Source organism: Ylistrum balloti, unplaced genomic scaffold (genome assembly GCF_031769215.1).
Source record: "Ylistrum balloti isolate Yb309-2 unplaced genomic scaffold, AGI_CSIRO_Ybal_v1 Utg370306, whole genome shotgun sequence".
NCBI lineage: Eukaryota > Metazoa > Mollusca > Bivalvia > Pectinida > Pectinidae > Ylistrum > Ylistrum balloti.
The window spans coordinates 190,285-211,010 of record NW_026782228.1 but is presented as its reverse complement, the minus strand read 5'-3'; the positions used below and the strand labels follow the sequence as shown (position 1 = coordinate 211,010).

The 20,726-nt window shown below is 34.3% G+C and overlaps 1 protein-coding gene across 4 annotated transcripts in view; it reads right to left on the bottom strand.

Moving 5' to 3' along the window:
* Positions 1-20,726, bottom strand: part of LOC132553182 (collagen alpha-1(IX) chain-like) — a 158,098-nt gene that overhangs the window by 72,662 nt on the left and 64,710 nt on the right. For 3 of the 4 annotated variants that reach the window (XM_060217409.1, XM_060217408.1, XM_060217411.1), the window contains exons 2-3: positions 5,480-5,672; positions 221-283 (exon numbers count right to left, since the gene is read on the bottom strand). In XM_060217409.1, coding sequence (XP_060073392.1) covers positions 221-278 — 58 coding nt within the window. In that variant the 5' untranslated portion in view covers positions 279-283; positions 5,480-5,672. Of the gene's footprint in view, positions 1-220; positions 284-5,479; positions 5,673-6,139; positions 6,196-20,726 lie in introns of those variants that run through there. The other variant, XM_060217410.1, reaches the window with a different exon arrangement.

Below are 20,726 nucleotides of genomic sequence, written 5' to 3'. Positions count from 1 at the left end.
TCCCATTCATTCCAGCCGACAAAGCCGTAATAAGCTGACCTAAGCGTTCTGTATATATATATTCGGTGCTATAATAGGGAGCACGGTAAGAATTCTGTGTATTAGACACACTGTAACTGTTTGTATATATGTAGGACACATCCAAGTAGGTAAATAGCCTTACAACACAACAATCAACTATTCATGTGAGAAACGTATACAAGAAAACTTTATTACTTACGTGCATATATAACGTCCACTACAGTGGCTAGTACAGCCAATCTTGCTATCCATCCCATACTGTCTGAAAAGGAAAAAGAAAAAATCTATCATACAAAGTTTTCAACTGATTTTCGAAATAAAGGAATTGTTGGTTGCAGTGATATCGATTTCAAATGGTGTTACCTATTGATATTTTAGTTGTGTAGAATTAGTTATATACCTCAGTTTTTTAAAAAGATTTTACAAAGTGATAGACGATTTGATACATTACATGAGTTTATCAATAATTTTATCACGCGACATTGACTTTTGTCGACTTTAAGTACAAAGAGCCTCCTATAAAACGGTGCATATCGCATCTAGTGACCAAGTATTTCGTTATCAATTACTACGTACAAACTGAAGACAGATTATCATTAACATTATTGAGTTGTCTTCAAACGAAGAGATATGGCGTACCATTAGAGAAGTTAGCTATACCGGTACACCTACAGTACAAAGTTGGTACTTATCTCGGTACTTATCAGGTGTAAAACACGTGGTGTCATTTTCTAATTATCACAGTGTCAAAATCCTCGTTAGTTAAGAATCTTCTCCACTACAACGGTGTGGTAACTAAAGTATTCATTACATCGTGTCATAAAGAACTATCTCTTCTTTATAACACAAATTACGAACTCGTGAGACTTCTAGCTGACAGAATGCATTCAACGACTGACAAACTACATAAATTTGCCGAATTTGTAACATAATTATTAACTAAATAATACAAAGTCTCGTTTTTCCTTGTTGCTTTTTAAATGTATTTTCAAAAGAAAAGGATTATTCATTTTCTAAATGAGGATTTGTTATTTGAATGCTTTTACATAATTTACTGTTCATGGCTTCCGATATATTTAACGTCTATTGTGTATAACATTGTTATTTTGCTGGAACAGGTGTACAACATGTTGAGAATGTTTCTCGTTTGAAATAAAATTCACTTTTTATGACCACTGCAGACTTAGGTTGTTAAAATCTGCGAGAGCATATGTCTTTTAAGTAAACATAAAAACAGGACGTATCTATAGTCGAAGACAAGAAAAACGATACATTCAAAACACAAGTAAAAGGGTATCACAGTAGTCTATACCAGCTAATACTCATTTAAGATGCTAAATGATTAAATTGTTTGCTATAAAGTCTTCAGGTCGCTTGTTATAGCCCAAAGCATGGTGTTTTATGTAAGAAAATATTCATATCTTAAAAGAGATATTTTTTATCAATTCTTGGAAAAAAACATGATAACTGTTAAATAGATCAAAGTAAGATAATGAATACATGTTAAACAAGACGAAAGAGAAATGGTAATGATGCACAGGCGATAATCTGATGATATCTTGAAAACAATCCACACACAGTGAACGTTAAAGTAACTTAACATTGTTTCTTGTTGTTTTGTTTATGTTTTTAAAACTATTTCATATAAAGATCCACACGACTCATGGTAAATTGCTGTTATTTGCATTTTTGTATAGCTAAGACAAAATGACACTAAATCCAATCCAAAGAGCTGATCAACTGCGTAACTGATTTCAAACTTTAATCGTGGTAGCTAAACCAAATCATGTACCACTACAAGCAAGTACACAGGAATTAGAGAAACATTTATATATTTGATTTCATACTAAACCCAATATGAAAACGTAATTGTGACGTACTACTTGCTTCCACTAGAAAATATCGGACTTTATATCACCACCTCTACATATGGATGTACAAGTACTATACCTCTGATATTTCCATTTCACAACGTGTGTGTGTGTGTAAATTATTTGAAACCGTCATCTGAAAATGCATGCATGATAAATACATAGATGTTTCCTCTGATCGGTTTTGCACATTCGCAGAATCTACTCGTGTATGCCACATCGGCTACCCACAAACACTTCAGTATGTGCATATCTTAAATGTCACAAATACTGTTTAAACGGACCGTTTCATAGACACTAAATTAACCACATTACCAACTTAACACTAATAACTCACATAACAAAGCTCACATAAGTTTCTTTGACATCTAAAATTAACACGTTACGTCTAGTATAATGATACAAATACATCCATGTTTGCGCGAAGACAAATGTCCGGGGAACCTCAAGAGAGGAAAACAGAGAAGAAAGAGACGACAAGAAAGAAAGGGAAACATCAAGATCCTAAGTGTTACAATTGGGGGGAGGGGGCAGATATATTTTGGCCTTTCCAATTTAATTTACCCTCGGTATTAATGGAAGATATCTCCCGATTCTGCAGAGGAGGGAATTGTTAGTCGCCTTATGCAACATATAGTAAGATACAGCAGTATCGGAAATTCCATTTGTACCTACAATATGTGTCCTTTTATTTGTTGTCTCTCTCGGCATGCATTATGAGATACAGAAGGCATATTACTTCTCATTGAAGAGAAATAGGTTCATATCAAAAATGATATATAATTGGGATTTTTAATAAAAAGGTTCAACCATATTTTTATACACGATTCTTCAAATATGATATTTCAAATACCTAACCAATTGAAGAAAAAACCTCCAGAAACTTAATCAATGTTATATATTAGCACAGCAGAAAATATCGGTCAAGATAATTATACATCATAGTTTGTAATTTGCAACGCTTCAACATTCCTCCATCCTCTCGGGTTTTTTATGATTTGCTCGTAATTTGCTGTTCAGCTCATAAAAGTGTAAACAAATACTGCAAAAGATGACACATCCTTCTAACTACATTACATTCGGGCTGCTATGTCCCATTTTGACTTCTATTTATCTTGCTACTTTTGAAAATTTAATTGAATATGATAAGTCTATAGAGGCGTATACAGTCGGTAGTAATCTTGAAGGGAGCTTAAACAACTTCATTTCTGAAACTTTATTCCTGAATGATAACACGAACTAGATCTTATAATAGATCTGGCTATATTCACATTAAATTCTCTTTAATGCTATAACTAAGAACATAAAATTGATACAAAACCATAAATGTGACTAATTTAGAGAAAAATCGTTCCTTGATTATGCGATATCTGTATATAAGAAAACTGCCGAATTTAAAATGTTCAAGGCAAAGTGGTATTTTATATCAGATTCAAAGAAAAATGATCATATGTACTATAAGCAAATATGATGGAAGGAAAATCGCGAATTTTTCAAAACGAAACGGTTACATGACATTGGTTCCTACGTAACGTTCATAAAGTTAACATGGAAGGACATATACTGTATCATAAACTCGAATGAACGAAAACTTCGTATAAATGGCTAGGCATTATCAACCTTACAGTCAACAAGGCTAGAAAGCATGCGCTGTGAAATGATACGTGTGTCCTAGACCACATGTATAATCCAATTAATTATGACTTGTACAGATGGTTGTTTCCATTTTAAAAACATCACCAGGTGACCATTTCGCCTGCTATATTTACCAGATCTTAAATGAAACCCTTCACTGAAGAAAAGGTGTCATATTCTAAATGGGAATAGTAAAACAATCAGAAATATTTGATGAATGTCTAAAACGGTTGTTTTACGAGCATAGCCGCTACAGTAAGGTCTAGGAAATGTACCAAGTTCCACGTGCTCTGAATCCCCTGATCTTATCATCCACATCTGTTTGCTGGAGGTCAGACAAATTGAACTTGAGCGTCTTGCTGAGTTTGATGGAAGTTCACAAAAATGTTTGAGTCTAAAGGTTTGTACGTTTTTTTTTTAAATTCTTATGTATGGGTGTGGGGGCGATGTGGAGCTGATCGGGTACAATTGTTGATATGGATATCTGGCCCCGGTTTTACTAGTGATAAGATGGAATAAACAAAACTGGAAACAATCTCGATGCATTCACATTTAGAGATTTGAGACAGATCATATTGATATATTAAAGTGCTAATTTTGCATTTAACACTCTTATTTGTTCGATGGTTGCAATTGGAATTTTCATTAACCACTGATAAATTTTAATTAACTTTAGAACAACCGGGACCCGATAATTTAAACATAGAAGCCTGATCTACATCCCATCAAATACAGGTGCTCACCTATCATGTTTGAGAACATACTGTGAATGCTTCTAATTTCACATAAGATTAAAGATCCACTTCTGTCATGGTAACCCAAAAATTAATCTTGACAAAATAAAATGTTGTTTTTGCAGAAAGAGTGTTGATCGCGATACAAACACACAAAAAATAATATAACTAGATTAAGTCCTGTAAACATTATTCATGACCCATTGGTTCTTTCCTCGGTGCCTAAATAGGAACTGCTGCATACGTTGCATACGTAATTTTATTCAAATGAAATATGGTCTTAAATAGCAAAAGAAATGAAATTGTATACGTCTGTTTATTGGCAGGTCCAACAATTTTCAGTATCAGCAATTTTCTTTTCAACCGAAATTTTAATTCAATCAGTTTCAAACCGCACACACCTGCTCGGTGCATATCACTGTATGTACTATAAATTAACCGACATAGCATTTTCCCCAGGTATACGGTTAGATCACTAGACAACCTTTCCCTCTAAATGACTTTTACTCAAACAAGACACGCTTTTTTCTTTGACATTCCACGTCATCTTTAAAGCTGTCTACCTAGTCGACAAACATACATTCCTTATTTTAAGTACCCAGGTAGACAAGTTCATTTTGTACTTCATTGATGGTTTAGAGTTCCTGAACTGTTTGTTTTTTCATAGTATCAGTTTACGTATATGAAACCCTAAGATGTACACTTCAGAGCAACATGTATAGCAAGGTTGTTTTTACAGATTGGTGACAGTCCTGATTCAATTTAAGTAGTTTTTATGTAAATATATCAATAAGTTATTCATCAAGGTATTAGTTGTGTTTACACTTAGAGCCATGAGCATAAGATAACTTAAGTGTGTCTTATCATAGCAACATAGTAAAAAAATCTTTATTTCAAACTAGCACTGTCATCAATATTATATTTATCTTGACTTGATATTAATTTATCACATATTGTTAATTTTTTCCGTATAATTTGCCTGTTAAAAACCTTTTTCAGAGTTTGAAAAAAAAACATCCAATGGTATTTACATTGGTGACAAAGTATTACCTAGTGATTCATGTTATATATGCCCCTACTTTTCCTGATTCGGGCCAGTTATCCCAAAATGCAATTTATCATCATTGCATCTTGGCATAATTGACAGAAATCTAATTTCCAACTTTTTAAAAAATATTTTCTCTTTTTTTGTTTTTTTTTAAATATCAGGATACTTACCTTCGAGGTATATTACTCCAAAAATATTAAACAGTGGGATTCCCAGTGCATTAAATTTCCCTTTTCTATTCCTTTAAGCAGAATCACAGTAGCAGACGACAGCTGCTTCGAAAGCACTATGGTAACAATCGTCCGCCTAGAACTCGTCCCGGTCGTTATTCCATGTTTTATATCTCATGTGTGTTACCACTGTCTGAAATAGAGAATAAAGAAACAAAACGTCAGAGGGGACGGCCTCAGAAAATCATTATTTCTATACAAGTCCCTTCGTTGGTTAGGACGAGTTCCTCTGATTGGTTAATTGAAGAGAATGGACGAACAATTACTTAGGCACGAGTAGCTCACAAAAGTAATGTGTTAGCGAGGTGGGTGACTTACATGAAAATTGAGAAGTTCGAAGAATGATTTTACAGAAAGATAAATATGTTATCATAGCTTATACCGATCTTCTCTGTTACTGGCTGTATGGGTATGTAAGAAACAAATACAGACAGACACGCTAAGTTGCATACGTGTAAAACCCATGTATGTTACGATAATCCACATTAGGAATACTTGTCCACCACTTCTAGTGAATATATTCGTTCCTGGTCAATATCTAATCCAAAATATATACAGCAGAATAAGAATACAAATACGTAATTCCGCAGAAATACTAACTAGTTTCACATCCACTCATCAATAAACACTGATGATCCATGCGAAAAGATTGGTATAGTTTCCTGACAGAGATTTCCACACTAGTATGAGTAACAAAATAGAATTTCCGTCGCTATCACAGGGCAACTGTTTATACAGATACGCGAGTATGGACGGTGGACCACTTCACAACCTGATACGTATTTAATATGAAGCACCCAGCCTACACATACTTAAACTATATACTTCACTACTTTTAATGTTCATAATAATGTACTATTCTGTCCTGACTACTTCACAATATAATGTTCTATATACTTATTACAAGTTAACATAACTCCACACATAGGACGCCACAGCATCCAGACCCACAACTGCTTAACACGTATATATGTAAATTATCATAAATTCATATTTATCTTACATATTACGTCTGTAGTAGATCTGCTTTTGCCATGGCGTCACAGAGAACTTAAACTACATCCACTTTTACGTTTCTGTGTACACTTACCTTGTTTTCCCGTCAATGGGAGCTACCTTATCATCCACCTGTGTGTAATCTACTATACCTGCTATGTGTGTTATATTTATTACGATCGTAAGCACTAAGAATCTTAACCAACGGTTATGGCTGTTTAACTAGTCTGCATTGTAGATTTCAAATTTTAAAGTAGTTAAATTAAAATTTTTCTAACCATGTCATAAAATTTGTTAAAGAAACCAAGCAGCATGAAGTGTTTTACTTTAGCCTCATTTGAACATGGTTACCTATCACTGTCGATAGAAAGTCACTGAACCATGACGGGGATGACAGTAACACGTGTCTATGAATGAAAAATAGCACATAAGGAACTGTTGCACCCTCCATAGGTATAATGTGTAGTTGTGTACCTTCAAATGTCATAGAAACGAAACAGAACCCCAAACCTTGTAATTATTGTGTAATCACGTTTAGTAAAGGCCTTGTATATCATTTCTTTTTTAAGTGTTACATCCCACTTGATTTCTTTTGTATTTAAAGGGGTATGTTAAGGTTAAACACAGAGAAAAAGAAATAGAGAGGACGACGTTGAATTTCCATCTTTTGACATCGGTTTAACCTGCTTCTGTATTCTTTTTTTACAATAAAATAGGTTGTATTACAGCTTCACAAAACCTATAACTTACTTCATGCTTTAAAATGTTTTTTATTTAATCTCGGACATGCTATCTCACTATAATTACGTTAAAGATACAATACAATACAAGTTACGATCAGAGACAGCAGCGAATGTGAATTACAAATAAATTCTCATCCAGCAATCAGGGTATGGAACAAAAACGGGGAAAACAGATAAAAAACATGTATGACATGTTTTTCATAACCGGAAAAAATCATCTCTATATCTGTTTTTGACTTCAGGACCAGAGCATCAATGTTACTTCCTTTCTTTGGCTCTCTACTCCCATGAAACAAACCGTATAACTATAATAAAAGGTAGCAGACAGTTTTCAGTGTTATAGGATGAAAAAAAATGCATTTCTACAGTTGACAGCTAAATCACTAAGACAGGCATCTTATAGTGTTATAGCAAGGTAACAACTTACACCCTTATAGGATACAGCTAAATCACTATAAAGACATCTTATAGTGTTTTAGCAAGGATACAACTTACACCCTTATAGGAGACAGTTAAATCACTAAGACAGACATCTTATAGTGTTGTAGCAAGGTAACAACTTACACCCTTATAGGAGACAGTTAAATCATTAAGACAGACATCTTATAGTGTTGTAGCAAGGAAACCACTTACACCCTTATTAGAGACAGTTAAATCATTAAGACAGACATCTTATAGTGTTGTAGCAAGGTAACAACTTACACCCTTATAGGAGACAGTTAAATCATTAAGACAGACATCTTATAGTGTTGTAGGAAGGATAAAACTTACACCCTTATAGAACACAACTAAATCACTCAGATAAACATCTTATAGTGTTGTAGCAAGGATACAACTTACACCCTTATAGGAGACCGCTAAATCACTTAGACAGACATCTTATAGTGTTGTAGCAAGGATACAACTTACACCCTTATAGGAGACCGCTATATCTCTTAGACAGACATCTTATAGTGTTAAAGCAAGGATACAACAAGGAGACCGCTAAATCACTAAGACAGACAACTTATACTGTTATAGCAAGGATACAACTTACACCCTTATAGGAGACCGCTAAATCACGAAGACAGACAACTTATAGTGTTGTAGGAAGGATACAACTTACAACTTATTATACTGTTATAGCAAGGAAACAACTTACACCCTTATAGGATACAACATACACCTTTATAGGGGACAGCTAAATCACTTAGACAGACATCTTAGAGTGTTATAGCAAGGAAGCAACTTACACCTTTGTAGGAGACCGCTAAATCACTAAAATATGAATAATCTTAGGATAACTAGTGCATCTGATATAACAACGGCACATGTGCTATTTTAAAAGGAACGAATTTGACTCGTATACGATTACCTACTTCACAGAAACACAAAATAATAAAAGTACATGTAAAAATGAATTTATGCTACCGAATACACACTATTTTAAACAGTATTTAAATAAAACTGGTGCACTTCCTTCCACTTGAATAAGTTTGCGTGTTTTGCTCTATTCAAGGACGGTGATTTATATTGCTTTTAAGAAAAACGAGCTAATAAACAAATAAAATGCACACCAGCGAGTAAAAAAAATGTATTTATTGTGTTGGCACTCACAGTAATATATCGTGTTCCTCGCAGTGAAATCTGGTTAACAGACGCTACAGATTGCTTGTGACAGAAGTGCTAATTACTGTACATACACAGACACCGGGCAGGCGAGTACACAACGATAGTCGACAGTATAGATTTGTACCAACTCTTATATTGTTATTTCAAAGATCTTTTGTATTATATCACAGTAACAATTTGCGTATGTTTAATTATGCAAGGATCGTGCGACTAAATTGAATAATTGCTGAATTTGGGGTAAAATTGTCTCAGTTCTTTGAATGTTTTAAATACCTATTTAAATATGAAAGTGAATGGCAGGTATGGGTCTATAGCTTCATATTAAGTTAAAAGATGTTCAAGTTAATCGTAATAAGCATACTCCTAGCAATGTGTTCATAAGTGCAATTCAATGCACCATTTCAATCTTATTTCATTGCTCTTCTAACGATCAGAGCACTTATGGGTGATTATTATATACATATACACAACGTGGTCGAACAGGTCAATACATATTCAATTCAAAAGATGAATCAAAACGTTATAACAATGCACTGATATGCGATTATCATACACATATACAGCTAACTCGAAAGAGGAGACTTAAGGGAAAACCAACGTGGTCGAACCGTGCAATCGTCATACATTTTCGTATCCGACTGAGGAAATGAACCCTGATTCTCTTAGTGAATTATGAGTGTGCTACTATTGCTTTGCACTTTGAATGTAGTGTTATGCTTTATTTCATTTTTAATTCCAAAAGCATACGCTGTTCCAAGAGCAATACCGAGAATGGTTTTTAGGATTAGGAGCAAGAACTTGTCTTTTACGTAAAAATGCGATTTAATCGAATTGCTCCAACGCAACACCAGTGACATCAAAACAAGGAAGTTTTTAAAAGTCAAACACTGCTGAGACTTTGAAAATGATGTGCGCTTTATCCTTTGTGACAATAAACAGTATTCAAAATATCTCAAGACACTGTATTTGCTATAACTTGTCTGTTGAAACGTCGAAATCTTAAAAGTCTTGATCAAAGAGAATATACATGTAATGTAGGAAAAATATAAACTTTTACTTATATCTAATCTTCAGCTTCAGAACGTATAGGATTTCAACAACATCGTTCAGGTAATAAAGCGACTTTTAGCGTTAAGTCTTACGAAAACCTTCCTTTTCTAATGATTGGTATCTTAAGCTTTCTGTGAGGAAAACAACACAGTAATCTACATCTACAATAGTATTTCATTGTTTTATAAATGTATACCATGCGCACAAACTTGAAATGAAATCAGTTCGGTGTATATTAATGACTCCTTCATGTGATGTATAACCTGTGGCATGTGGCGAAAATACCAAGGACATGTTTCACGAGCGTGGGGGTCGCCCAATGCTGCACGTCTCTCAAACTATACGGTAATTGTCTAACCATCACACAAAGTCTACTATATCCAAATCCTGGTTTAACATCCTGTATTGATGTTGCATTACTTCCCGGTTCAGACTTTGAAATTATTCTTAATATTCTCAAAATGATACTGTTTATTATGTCTGTTTATCTTCTTCTAAACATTTCTTGACAACTGATCTACAACATGCATGAGAGAGGGAGTCTCATTGCTAAACACATATCCCGAAGTAGGATTTTATCTCCAAGTTCTGCGAAATGAAGTGACATTAAAATTTTAGTTATGGGGAGTGTTTGTTTGTACATGAAAATTTTTGATGATTCAATGTTTTAGCATATTTTAGATAAATAAGCCAATGATCAGGATGCTTTCAATACTACATTTCTTCTCAAGTTGTCGCTGTATCACGATATCTAAACACGTGCAGTCTACATTAGCGAATTCAAGTATTTCGTGTTTGTTCTTGTCCCAGAATCCTATTCCACAGATGTCAATACTTTGTGTTGAGAAACTCTTTTCTCAATATCTTCGAAATAAAACGTTGATAATGAAAACAACAAAAGTCCTTCTCCTGGATATCATTTTCCTGCTAGAGGCATCCACGCTTTTGTTAATTAAATTAAATTAATTAACATAACATTACATTATTTCTTTGACAACTGCTGCAACCTAGGTATATCATGAGTGTAACAGAAGAGGAGTTCTGTACGGTACGAGTTTTACTTTTTAACGTTAAAACCTTTAATTACTGCAGTGTAGTGGTATAAGAATAGTAGCCTTAAGATCCACAGGACCTGGTAAAGTAAAGCTCCCATCTTTAATATAAAGATCGTATATGCATATTATAGATATAGTCAGTCAGTTTTATCTGATCAGTGTCTGCACATCCGATCGACAGATAGTAGGTACATCTGAAGTGCAATTCTGGTGCATAATTATAATACATCTACGTAACGTATCTAAAAAATGGTCCTTCCTTTGTGGCAGACATTTGGCATCGAAATCGGAAAGGCAGATGTTTGGAGAAGATGCATGAGAAAACAGGAAGAATTCGGTCACAATTTCCAGTCGTATAGTTAGAACACATGTCTCACGGATACCGGTAATGCATACACTGTCTATTACAAAAAGATAAAACAGAAACCTAAGGCATGTTGAAACCTCTATAGATGTTAGAAAATAAATCATAGATTATACATGCGTTAGAAAGCACAGTTAATGCGTATACATATTTCATAGTACGTTTTCTCATCGTCTGATTCTGTTACCTGAGCTGAGTGTAGTTTGTGTGGTGTTAGTTTCGACAGAATGCAAGTAGAATGGATAAAATCACTGAAATATAGATATGAAAAATACAGATGCGGAAAACTAAAAACTCAACGGATTTACACGTTTCACAATAGTCACCTCTGGGACAATTGGGGAGGGGGGGGGCAGTTGTCCCCCCCCCCCCCCCCCCCCCCCCCCTGGCCCCCCCTCCCTTGCCTACGCCAGTGCAAGTAGATATATGTTTTCTAGCCTGGTAGTACCACTAGAAACTTCCTTTGAACGCCGGGGAGTAAATATATCTTAAGATCATAAAAGTTTTGTATACGCATATATATATATTGATGAAGTATCTTACTTCCCCTGATGTTAACTGTAAAAACATGACATTACTTACTTGGTTTGAATAAGATTAATATGGTGGGTGTCGGTGATGTCGCAAAGATGCTCAACATGCCGAAACACTTTGTTTTATTCTCTTTGTACTTTTTCAATGGCATATTTCATATATTTTCTCTTGTTTTTGAGTTTGAATTAAGACTTTAACAAGTCGGTATTTTGTTTTTGAGGCTGTTACTGTGATCCTTCATACTTTACATAAACACGCTATCTAGTACAGGGTACTTATCACCCAAAATAATATTTAGGGTTGTTTGCGGGGCTAAACATCTACGAAATTCGCTTCAGGGAACGCTCATTATTAAATCTTTCATATAATCTTAAGATTTTAATTGTTCAAACTTTGTATACTCGATTAATGTATTTATGTTATATACATTTTGTAAACTGATATTTAAACTCTGCTTCAAAAACTTGCGTGTAACTTGTTTGAGAAGACAGTAAAAAAATGAGGAATGAGCACAAATTGACATTTTATTTACTATACCTCATGCTGCGAGCTTTCGATTCACGACAGGTAAAATAACTTCAGTTAAATGTATTCAAAATTTGGCTTTTACAATGGTTAGAATTATGACAGTAACGCTTGACTATATGGAGATTCTGATGATATGTTGTGATAGCAGGGACAACGGGTGTCTTCGGTTCATGTCCATATACATAAACACGTGTACGTCAGCATCTGAAAATTTGGAGTCATGGAAACCATAAACCGGATGGTCATGAAAGTGTATCGTTGTTATGACTACTCATTGTTCCGTTTTCTTAGGGTCTCGTATGGTCTGTTATCATAAGAAATCTGCTTACAAAGTACCTGTATTAAGTTTTATCTAACAAACGATACATAAATCATCAGAAAAAGGATGCCTGCACTTTAAGATGAAAATATTGGCGAGTACCGAAACCTAACCTTGACAATCTGTATATCATTAACTGTACACATGTATTCTATATTACATATTGGGAGAGAATAGGAATGTATTGCCCTCAGGGAAGTGTTGAGCCCATTAGTGCAGAAAAATATCTCATTTCAAAATAGATAGAATAAAGACTTCAGCAAGACTTTACTAATATCCGTGTATGATATGTTCAAACGCTCTGATTCTTTTTAAACTTGCCTCCTTAAGAATGGTTTTAGAATTCAAATAAGGAAATAAATACTAATTGATTATGACTTCGCTTCACTTTATTGTGATATATCTGAATCTTCTTTAATGTAAATTTGTATTGATTAACATTCTTTACTAAAATACATCAGGACGTGACAATTCATTCACGTGGCCTGTTGCTCAATTAATCTTGTTTCAAGATACTTAAAGCATTATATTCTGTATCTCCAAGAGTTTAGGGTTATATGTTTAGGTAACAATTGATTATCTGCTACTGTAATAAAATTTCACACACGAAATTGTTCAGTATTAGACAACAATAGAATTAACGGGTTAAATAGCGTGACGTACACTCCAATATTGATTTAATATTCCTCATAAATTTTGGCGTTTTCATTATTCTACACCACAAAACCTGTACATATTCTTTACCTGGATACGCTGAATTTTAAAAACAATTCTATCCAAATACCATCTAACATACAAGAGGTATTGTTCTTTTCTATTAAAAGGTTTGAAAGCAAATAAGAAAGACTTATAATTATTGAAAAACTTGAAAAGAATAGATAAATGAATAACCGGCGCCAGTCCATATGGACATACCTATGCCCAACAAATTGAACCGCAGAAAAGTTCTCTCTAGCTGAACGGTATACTTGATAGTGCCGCTGCTGTTTACTAGGGTTACTGCAAGCGTATAGATACCATGAATCATCGGTTACCAATACTATTTATAAAAGGCTCATATTTTGACATAAATGTTTGATTATTTTACACATTTGATTTATCAATTGTGTTTATATTCGTCAAACATTGGCATGTAAATCATGTGACTACAACTATTGTCAAAATTATATCAATAAAAAAACCCGGCGACAGTTCTCACTTAGGAGACATGACATCATTAGATGTAAACGGCAAATATAATGTCGTCAGTGTGGCATACACCCCTTACAGTGGAATATAAGTTCTTATAACAAAACGAGTAGAAAATGAAGGTGAATATGTAGTCATCGAAACGTCACACTCCAGTTTCTTCTGGTTGTGTTATAAGATGAATGTGACTATGTATTGATCGAAACGTCACACTCCAGTTTCTTCTGGTCTTCTATTCTATTGATTTTAACAACCCGAAGAAAATGTTCCGAAACATAAAACGCTAACCCTTCCTGAACACCTAGATTTAATTTTCCTTGTATATTTACAAGAATCCTTATTAATTTCTTGATGTTTTATGACCATTCCATCAAAGCTGGTTTCGAATCAAGTTTTGGAAACAGTAAAATCAAGTGAAAGTATGGACATGTTCTTGTAAATATCGATTTACATTAAGTACTATATAAGATGTAATAAGATATGTTGAAATATTAAAATCAATTCGTCTATAGCTATATATTGAAAATCTATATTATTTTATGTCCTAATTTGATTCATTATATCTGTACGATGCTGATACAGTGTTTAGACAGGAGGCCATCGCTACTAAAAAAAGACTAGATCACAGTGACCCAAAGTGACCTATCGCAAGGTCACTATTTGCAATGGTATCGTCGTGTCTAGGGCACCCTGTTAGAGCAGTTATCTATGTTGAGGAGTAAGTCGGTAATCGTGATTACATCTGGTTTGTTTTATCTTTGGTGTAATCAGTCATTTGGGGAGGGGCAATGATCGTGACAAAGATCTCCCATACCGGATGGAACCGGATATGACATAAATTGTCGGAATGTGGCGGGAAATATTTCAAAGCAGACGACACGGAAAATTTGCAATATCTTAAGTAGGTATAAAGTATTAAATGTTAGAGTTTAATGATATGCAGTACGGTGCATCATTATACTCGAGGTCGTCAGCAATTTATCAAACTAGAATGATTACGGTCTCATATCAATACTTGTAGACAACTTCAAAGGGTTAACAACAATGGCGGGGTGTTATCTGTCAGAAGTTTGTGTTACGCAAGAGATATGAGCACGAGATAGACAAGTATTTAGTCCGGCTGAAGGAACACTAACTATACATATGGTGTCGTGGTGTAATTCGGATCGGGACCTTGCTAAAATATGGACAAGATATAGACAAAGTATTGCAAAAAATACATATTGTGTACATACCTTTTTTTGAAAACGGCTATTTGTAAAGTTTGACTTGTGTGTTATATCAGATGTAGACTGATATGACTTGGGTGGTCACTGGTGTCCGATGTCATGTCGCTATTGCTTGTGTGTACAACATGTGCAATAATATGGATTCCCTTGATTGGTTAACGGGAATCACACGCGAGACGCTCAATCCCGAGGTCAGAAATGCCCTGCCTTGTACCGAATTCCAGAGACAATGCAAAACCTCTATTGAATTGATTTCAAGTGACCAATGTGTGTGTTTTTATGAGAGGGTGTGAATTGGGGGGCGGGGGAGGTTGATGGGGTATAGGTATCCTGTCATCCTCCCGTCATATTAAGCATCCTACTCCTACTTGATCACATTAATTAAACCGATGTGTGAAAAAAAGTTAATTAAACCGATGTGTTCGATAAAAAAAAGTTGGATGAGCCAATCTGTCAGATTCAAAAGGTCGATTTAAGCGATGTAGAATTTCAGAGAGGCAGACTTATCCCATGTGTTGTGTTCCACAATGTATGGAATTTAGAAGTAGGGACTCAATGTTAATTATCTTCATTATTTGTATTCGGCAGTATACTTCAGTGTGATAACACTATGAAATGACATCAGTTCTGCACTACCAAAGCCACGTTTTCAGTAACATATCGTAGAGTACTGAAAACATGCATATTTACCTTGCGTAAATACTTAGGACGCTGTCATTAAATGACCACCATTGTCAACATATCATTACGCAATATTGAAACAAGCTATATAGATGGAGTTGGCACTATGTCAAAAGAAACATGTAAGGAAATAAAGGAATTATATAGGATGGCGCAGTGGTAACGCACTCGCCTTTCACCTAGCCGACCGGGGTTCGATTCCCGTCACGGACGTGAAAAGGTAAGGGGTCACCTGCCCGACCACGTCCGGGTACTCCGGTTTCCTCCCACAATAAGACCCCTAGCGCGCTTTCATCCGGGTCAACAAGAGTGATTAGTACAAGTTGACATAACTTGTTTCGCAATTGTTGTAAAATAAATAAAGTTTATGTGAAAGGGTTTAGTGACACTGTGGATGGGGGATGGGGCAACTGAAACGGGACATTTGTTATAATGCTTTAAATGTGTTTTAAAAAGTATATTCATTAAGGTAAACACGTGTGTTTTAAGGAATATTATCTATTCTGTATGTACTATTTTACACCGCCTTTGAACTTTTGATTTAGAAAAATGTCCTCATAGTGAATCTCCACATACAGTTCGGGGTTTTTAAGTGCATGTGTACTATAGTTTAGGCGTAGTTTCCCACCATGTTACGAACTTTAGATATGACCTTGAATTAAAAGATTTTTTTTTAATTTCTCCACATGTGGTATATCCCTACTGCTTATATCGAAATCTAGCGTAGTTTTTTTTATTAAATTTAGTACATTATCCATGTAACACCATTATTTGAAGTACTTTTAGTAACATCTGGTTATACATCCTACACACGTTTCACTACCAAACTACACACGTGAAACAGAATCGTTTATATTATAACGCCACGACCAAATTATAAGTTTTCTAAACAGTGACGTCAATAGGTCTACATGAAATAAATTAACAATAAATGACGCACATGTTTTCAATTTTAGGGCAGTACAGCTATCGTCAATGAAATGACTTGATTTTTTTTTCACATGGCCTTGAAAGAACTACTGACCTTAAGCTCGAAAGTGCGCGCTCAACGGGGAAGTACTTTTCTAACATTTCAGAATTATTTGAAAAAATTACCAAGATTTTCAGTTAAATATATCCATGACAACCGTAACGAGCTCTACAAGTCTTGGTATATATACACATGCATTAACAAAACAACTTACATCCATGTCAGGGCCGAGCGAAACCAAGACCGACCGTGTTAACTTCTACCTTCAGCCCGACTACACAAATTCTCTCCAGATACACTGTACTTTACCTTTATTAACCTATTAGAGGACACCTATACATATATTGATATCAGACAGTTATCGTACATTAAAAATAAAGATAAACTTAATCAGTATGCTGCTTCCGTCCTTTAAAACCTAAACACTGATAATTCGATAATACCGCAGACACATTAATTTTCGTGTAAGGTTTGCTTTTGTTAGTTTTCTCTTTTCCACGAACTATTAAAGATATCTATATTTATACACAAAACTAAGTGTCTTCAATTTTTTACACCACGAAAATAGCTCCCTACGAAAATATCTTATTAGTATTTGAGTTACTTAGCTCGATGGTTGCAATGTTAATATTTAGTCAGGCATCCATAGCGCCCCACGAAAATATCTGATTAGCATTTGAGCACCTTGTCGAACACATAGAGTATGATAGCTCTGTGTTCTTTTTCAGAATATAAGCAAAATTTTGCCATTAAATATTGGTATTAAATGGTTTTTGGTGGCACCTGCAAGGCAAACGAAAGAATTAACCTCGAAAGTTTGTTCCAGTTAAAGTTATGACAATGAATACATTTTGCGTTATACAATTTAAATATTCTTAAATATTGCACCGTGCAAAAACAATGGGTTTTATTTCAAGGCTTTACATAACTACAAATCCTATAGGGAGGCTAAACGCTAAGATATGTATATTTACAAGCATGCAATCAACGTTATATCAGGGATTTACTGCTCTGGGGTGATAAAAAAGCATCTCGGCGAAAACGACATTTTTTTAAAAAACTTTCTGTTAAGCAGATCTCCTATAAGATATGTTTATTTGTGGTTCAGGACTATCACAGACTTCTACACCAGACTCACAATAAACAAATAACTATATTAACAACGACCTATATCCGGTCTACAAGTAAATCGATGTCTAAAATGTGACTGTAAATTTGTATCCAAAGAAAAGTTCAGTGATTATCTATCTTTTTTTAAATGATGAAACAACATTTTCTGGCAGTTCATTCCAAATGGCCACTGTTCTGAATGTAAAATAGTTTTTTACTGAGCCTATCTATGGATCGCTTAGGAATCAGCTGCATCTTTCCATAATTTTATATCATTCAAGCATTCATCCTTATAAACTTGACTCGTTATTTTGTAGAGTTCTATCGTGTCTCCCCTAATTCTCCTCAATGTTATATGAACCAGACACATTATCAGAAACTGCAACTGATAAAAAATATTTGCAAGTTTTTTTATTTTATTTTACTGTTGGCAAATATATGTTTATTTCTGTTTGTTTACATTGTAAATTGAGAACGTACGTTTCAAAAAATGCATTTATTACCGTTGCAATCGCCAAACCCATAAATATGTCATTTCACAATAATTAAACATTCTAGACGGTATGAAATCTTGATTTAAATGACACCTCGTTCGTTGCAGCCTCTTACTCTACTTTCTTTTTATATGAGAAAATGAATATTTTTATATCTAAATAATATTATCTGTTTGTCCTCTAAATTTCCATGCGTCATACTTCCCTTTTTATTTTTATTTTCATTTGTTTCTCTTTTTAAATTTCATCTTTGAATTTAATGTAACTTGGTCAAAACAACCCGCTCGACACCCTACAACCATAAATCAAACTTAATATTTCCATAAACGGAACCGAAAACTGAGAATTTGTTCGGAAACATTTTGTTTTGATCATGTCCAAACTTTATCACAATAATAGGCGACTAAACCTTGGATCTTTATCTTTTCTCTCCTTTCTTCCTAATGCCTTTCTTGACACTGCATCAATTTTGACTTATGAGCAGGGAGTAAAGCACGGGATGCTACCCGGTCTGGGCATTTAAATTTCAGTACGATAGCACTACAAAATTGTACGTCAATAGCACCATCGTCTGTAAATACCGTTTTTGACCATGTTGGACTTTGCAAGGACTCAAAACGTCCTATATAGTGAGGTATCACAATATAGCAATGGTTGTATGTTGATTTCCTTCAAATCGAACCTATCTACAGGTCAATATTTGGCTTTTTGTATTATAAATCGATACAAGGATCTGATTCATGTTATATAAATATGTTGTAACACATTGTTTGGTTTCAAATGATATATATAAAGTGAAGACTTAGCTAATCATTACATGGAAGACTAAATGCTGTTTTCTTTTTTTTACAAACGAATGTCAGATTTTGCATTTTGTTTGTAATTAAATATCTTTATCATTCCAAAAATAAATATATCGAACATCCCCATTTTTTACTCTAAATATTGTTTATATCGAAATGCCGACAGATACAAATTATCAATCATTCACGTTTTCACAAGTACAAATTCCACATCAATCAAAAAGTTGTATGTGTGTGTTCTGATTGGTCTATTCTCTTCATGTTTAAATTGAACAATGCATCAACCAATTAATCATACACATTTAACAGTTGACGCGTTCAACACCATCACACATCGCCTAGTCTTTTGATATCGTGCCAGGGTTCGGTGTACGATATGTCCACGATATTTACCTAAGTTCTGATACACTAAATCAAATTACTCACATCCTGAGACAGAAATCTAAATCAACATAGCATTGTGAATCTTTGAAACAAAATACAATTGACATTGTATTTAAACAGGTGACAATACGATAGTTTTGCCAAGACGACCCCTACTGCGCCCGTATCGCTCAATTCCTTACCCAGTATTTGAGATATCAGTCGGCAAGTAAGTTGTTTATCAATACAAATATTTAAAATGACTCAATTTGTTTGTGGCAATTCCGTGACCATTTATATAGTTTCTGATTCACCTTCCAACAGGTTCCACCAGAACAAATTAAGGGTAGGTATATTATTAAATATCGAACGAAGTTACAAGCCACCAACAAAAGAACATCTTTTATAAACCATGATCTCATAATCCATACCAAATATGGTTACTTTTGACCCGTAATGGAAGTTGAATATATTTCAGACAAATTATATTTAAATTTGGGATTTGCCAGACCGAAAGGGAAGTTACACATTTTCCAGATAAAGATATGAAGAACCAATATTACCAGGTGTTGGTCAAGCGTCGGGTAGCTGTAAGATATATGTAGGTGTTTTGTCCTTTATATGTAAATGTGTATATACACATACTTAAACACAAGATTAACTACATGCCCAGAACTGTGATGTGTTTGCTGCTTATACTCTTTGTATACATGACGGTTTCTTTACTGTGGTATTACTAGCAATTACATGGCGGGTGTCATCGACGAAGCACAAGACACTTGTCCATTACGGAACACCTGGTCTTATTTCCCATGTACGTTTGTTTATATTTCGAATTTAAATCTTGTTAAAGTGTTGGCATTTTCTTGCTGTTTTAAAAAATAATCTTCGTTGCTGAAAAAACAGGTTATGTATAGTACTTATTTAATTATCTCGGCATATAAACGATGACATAGCCTTAAGTTAGTACTCATGTATCTTATTTCGTGAAAATTGAAAAATTGTAATGTTTAAAGGCAAAATGAGCCAATATTTATTTAAATATATCTTTTTTTTTATTTATTTCATTATTTATTGTTTTATTAATTTATTTATCCTGGCAAATAAATGATGTCTTAGTTTTACAACGTTTACGTTGACAAGCTATGG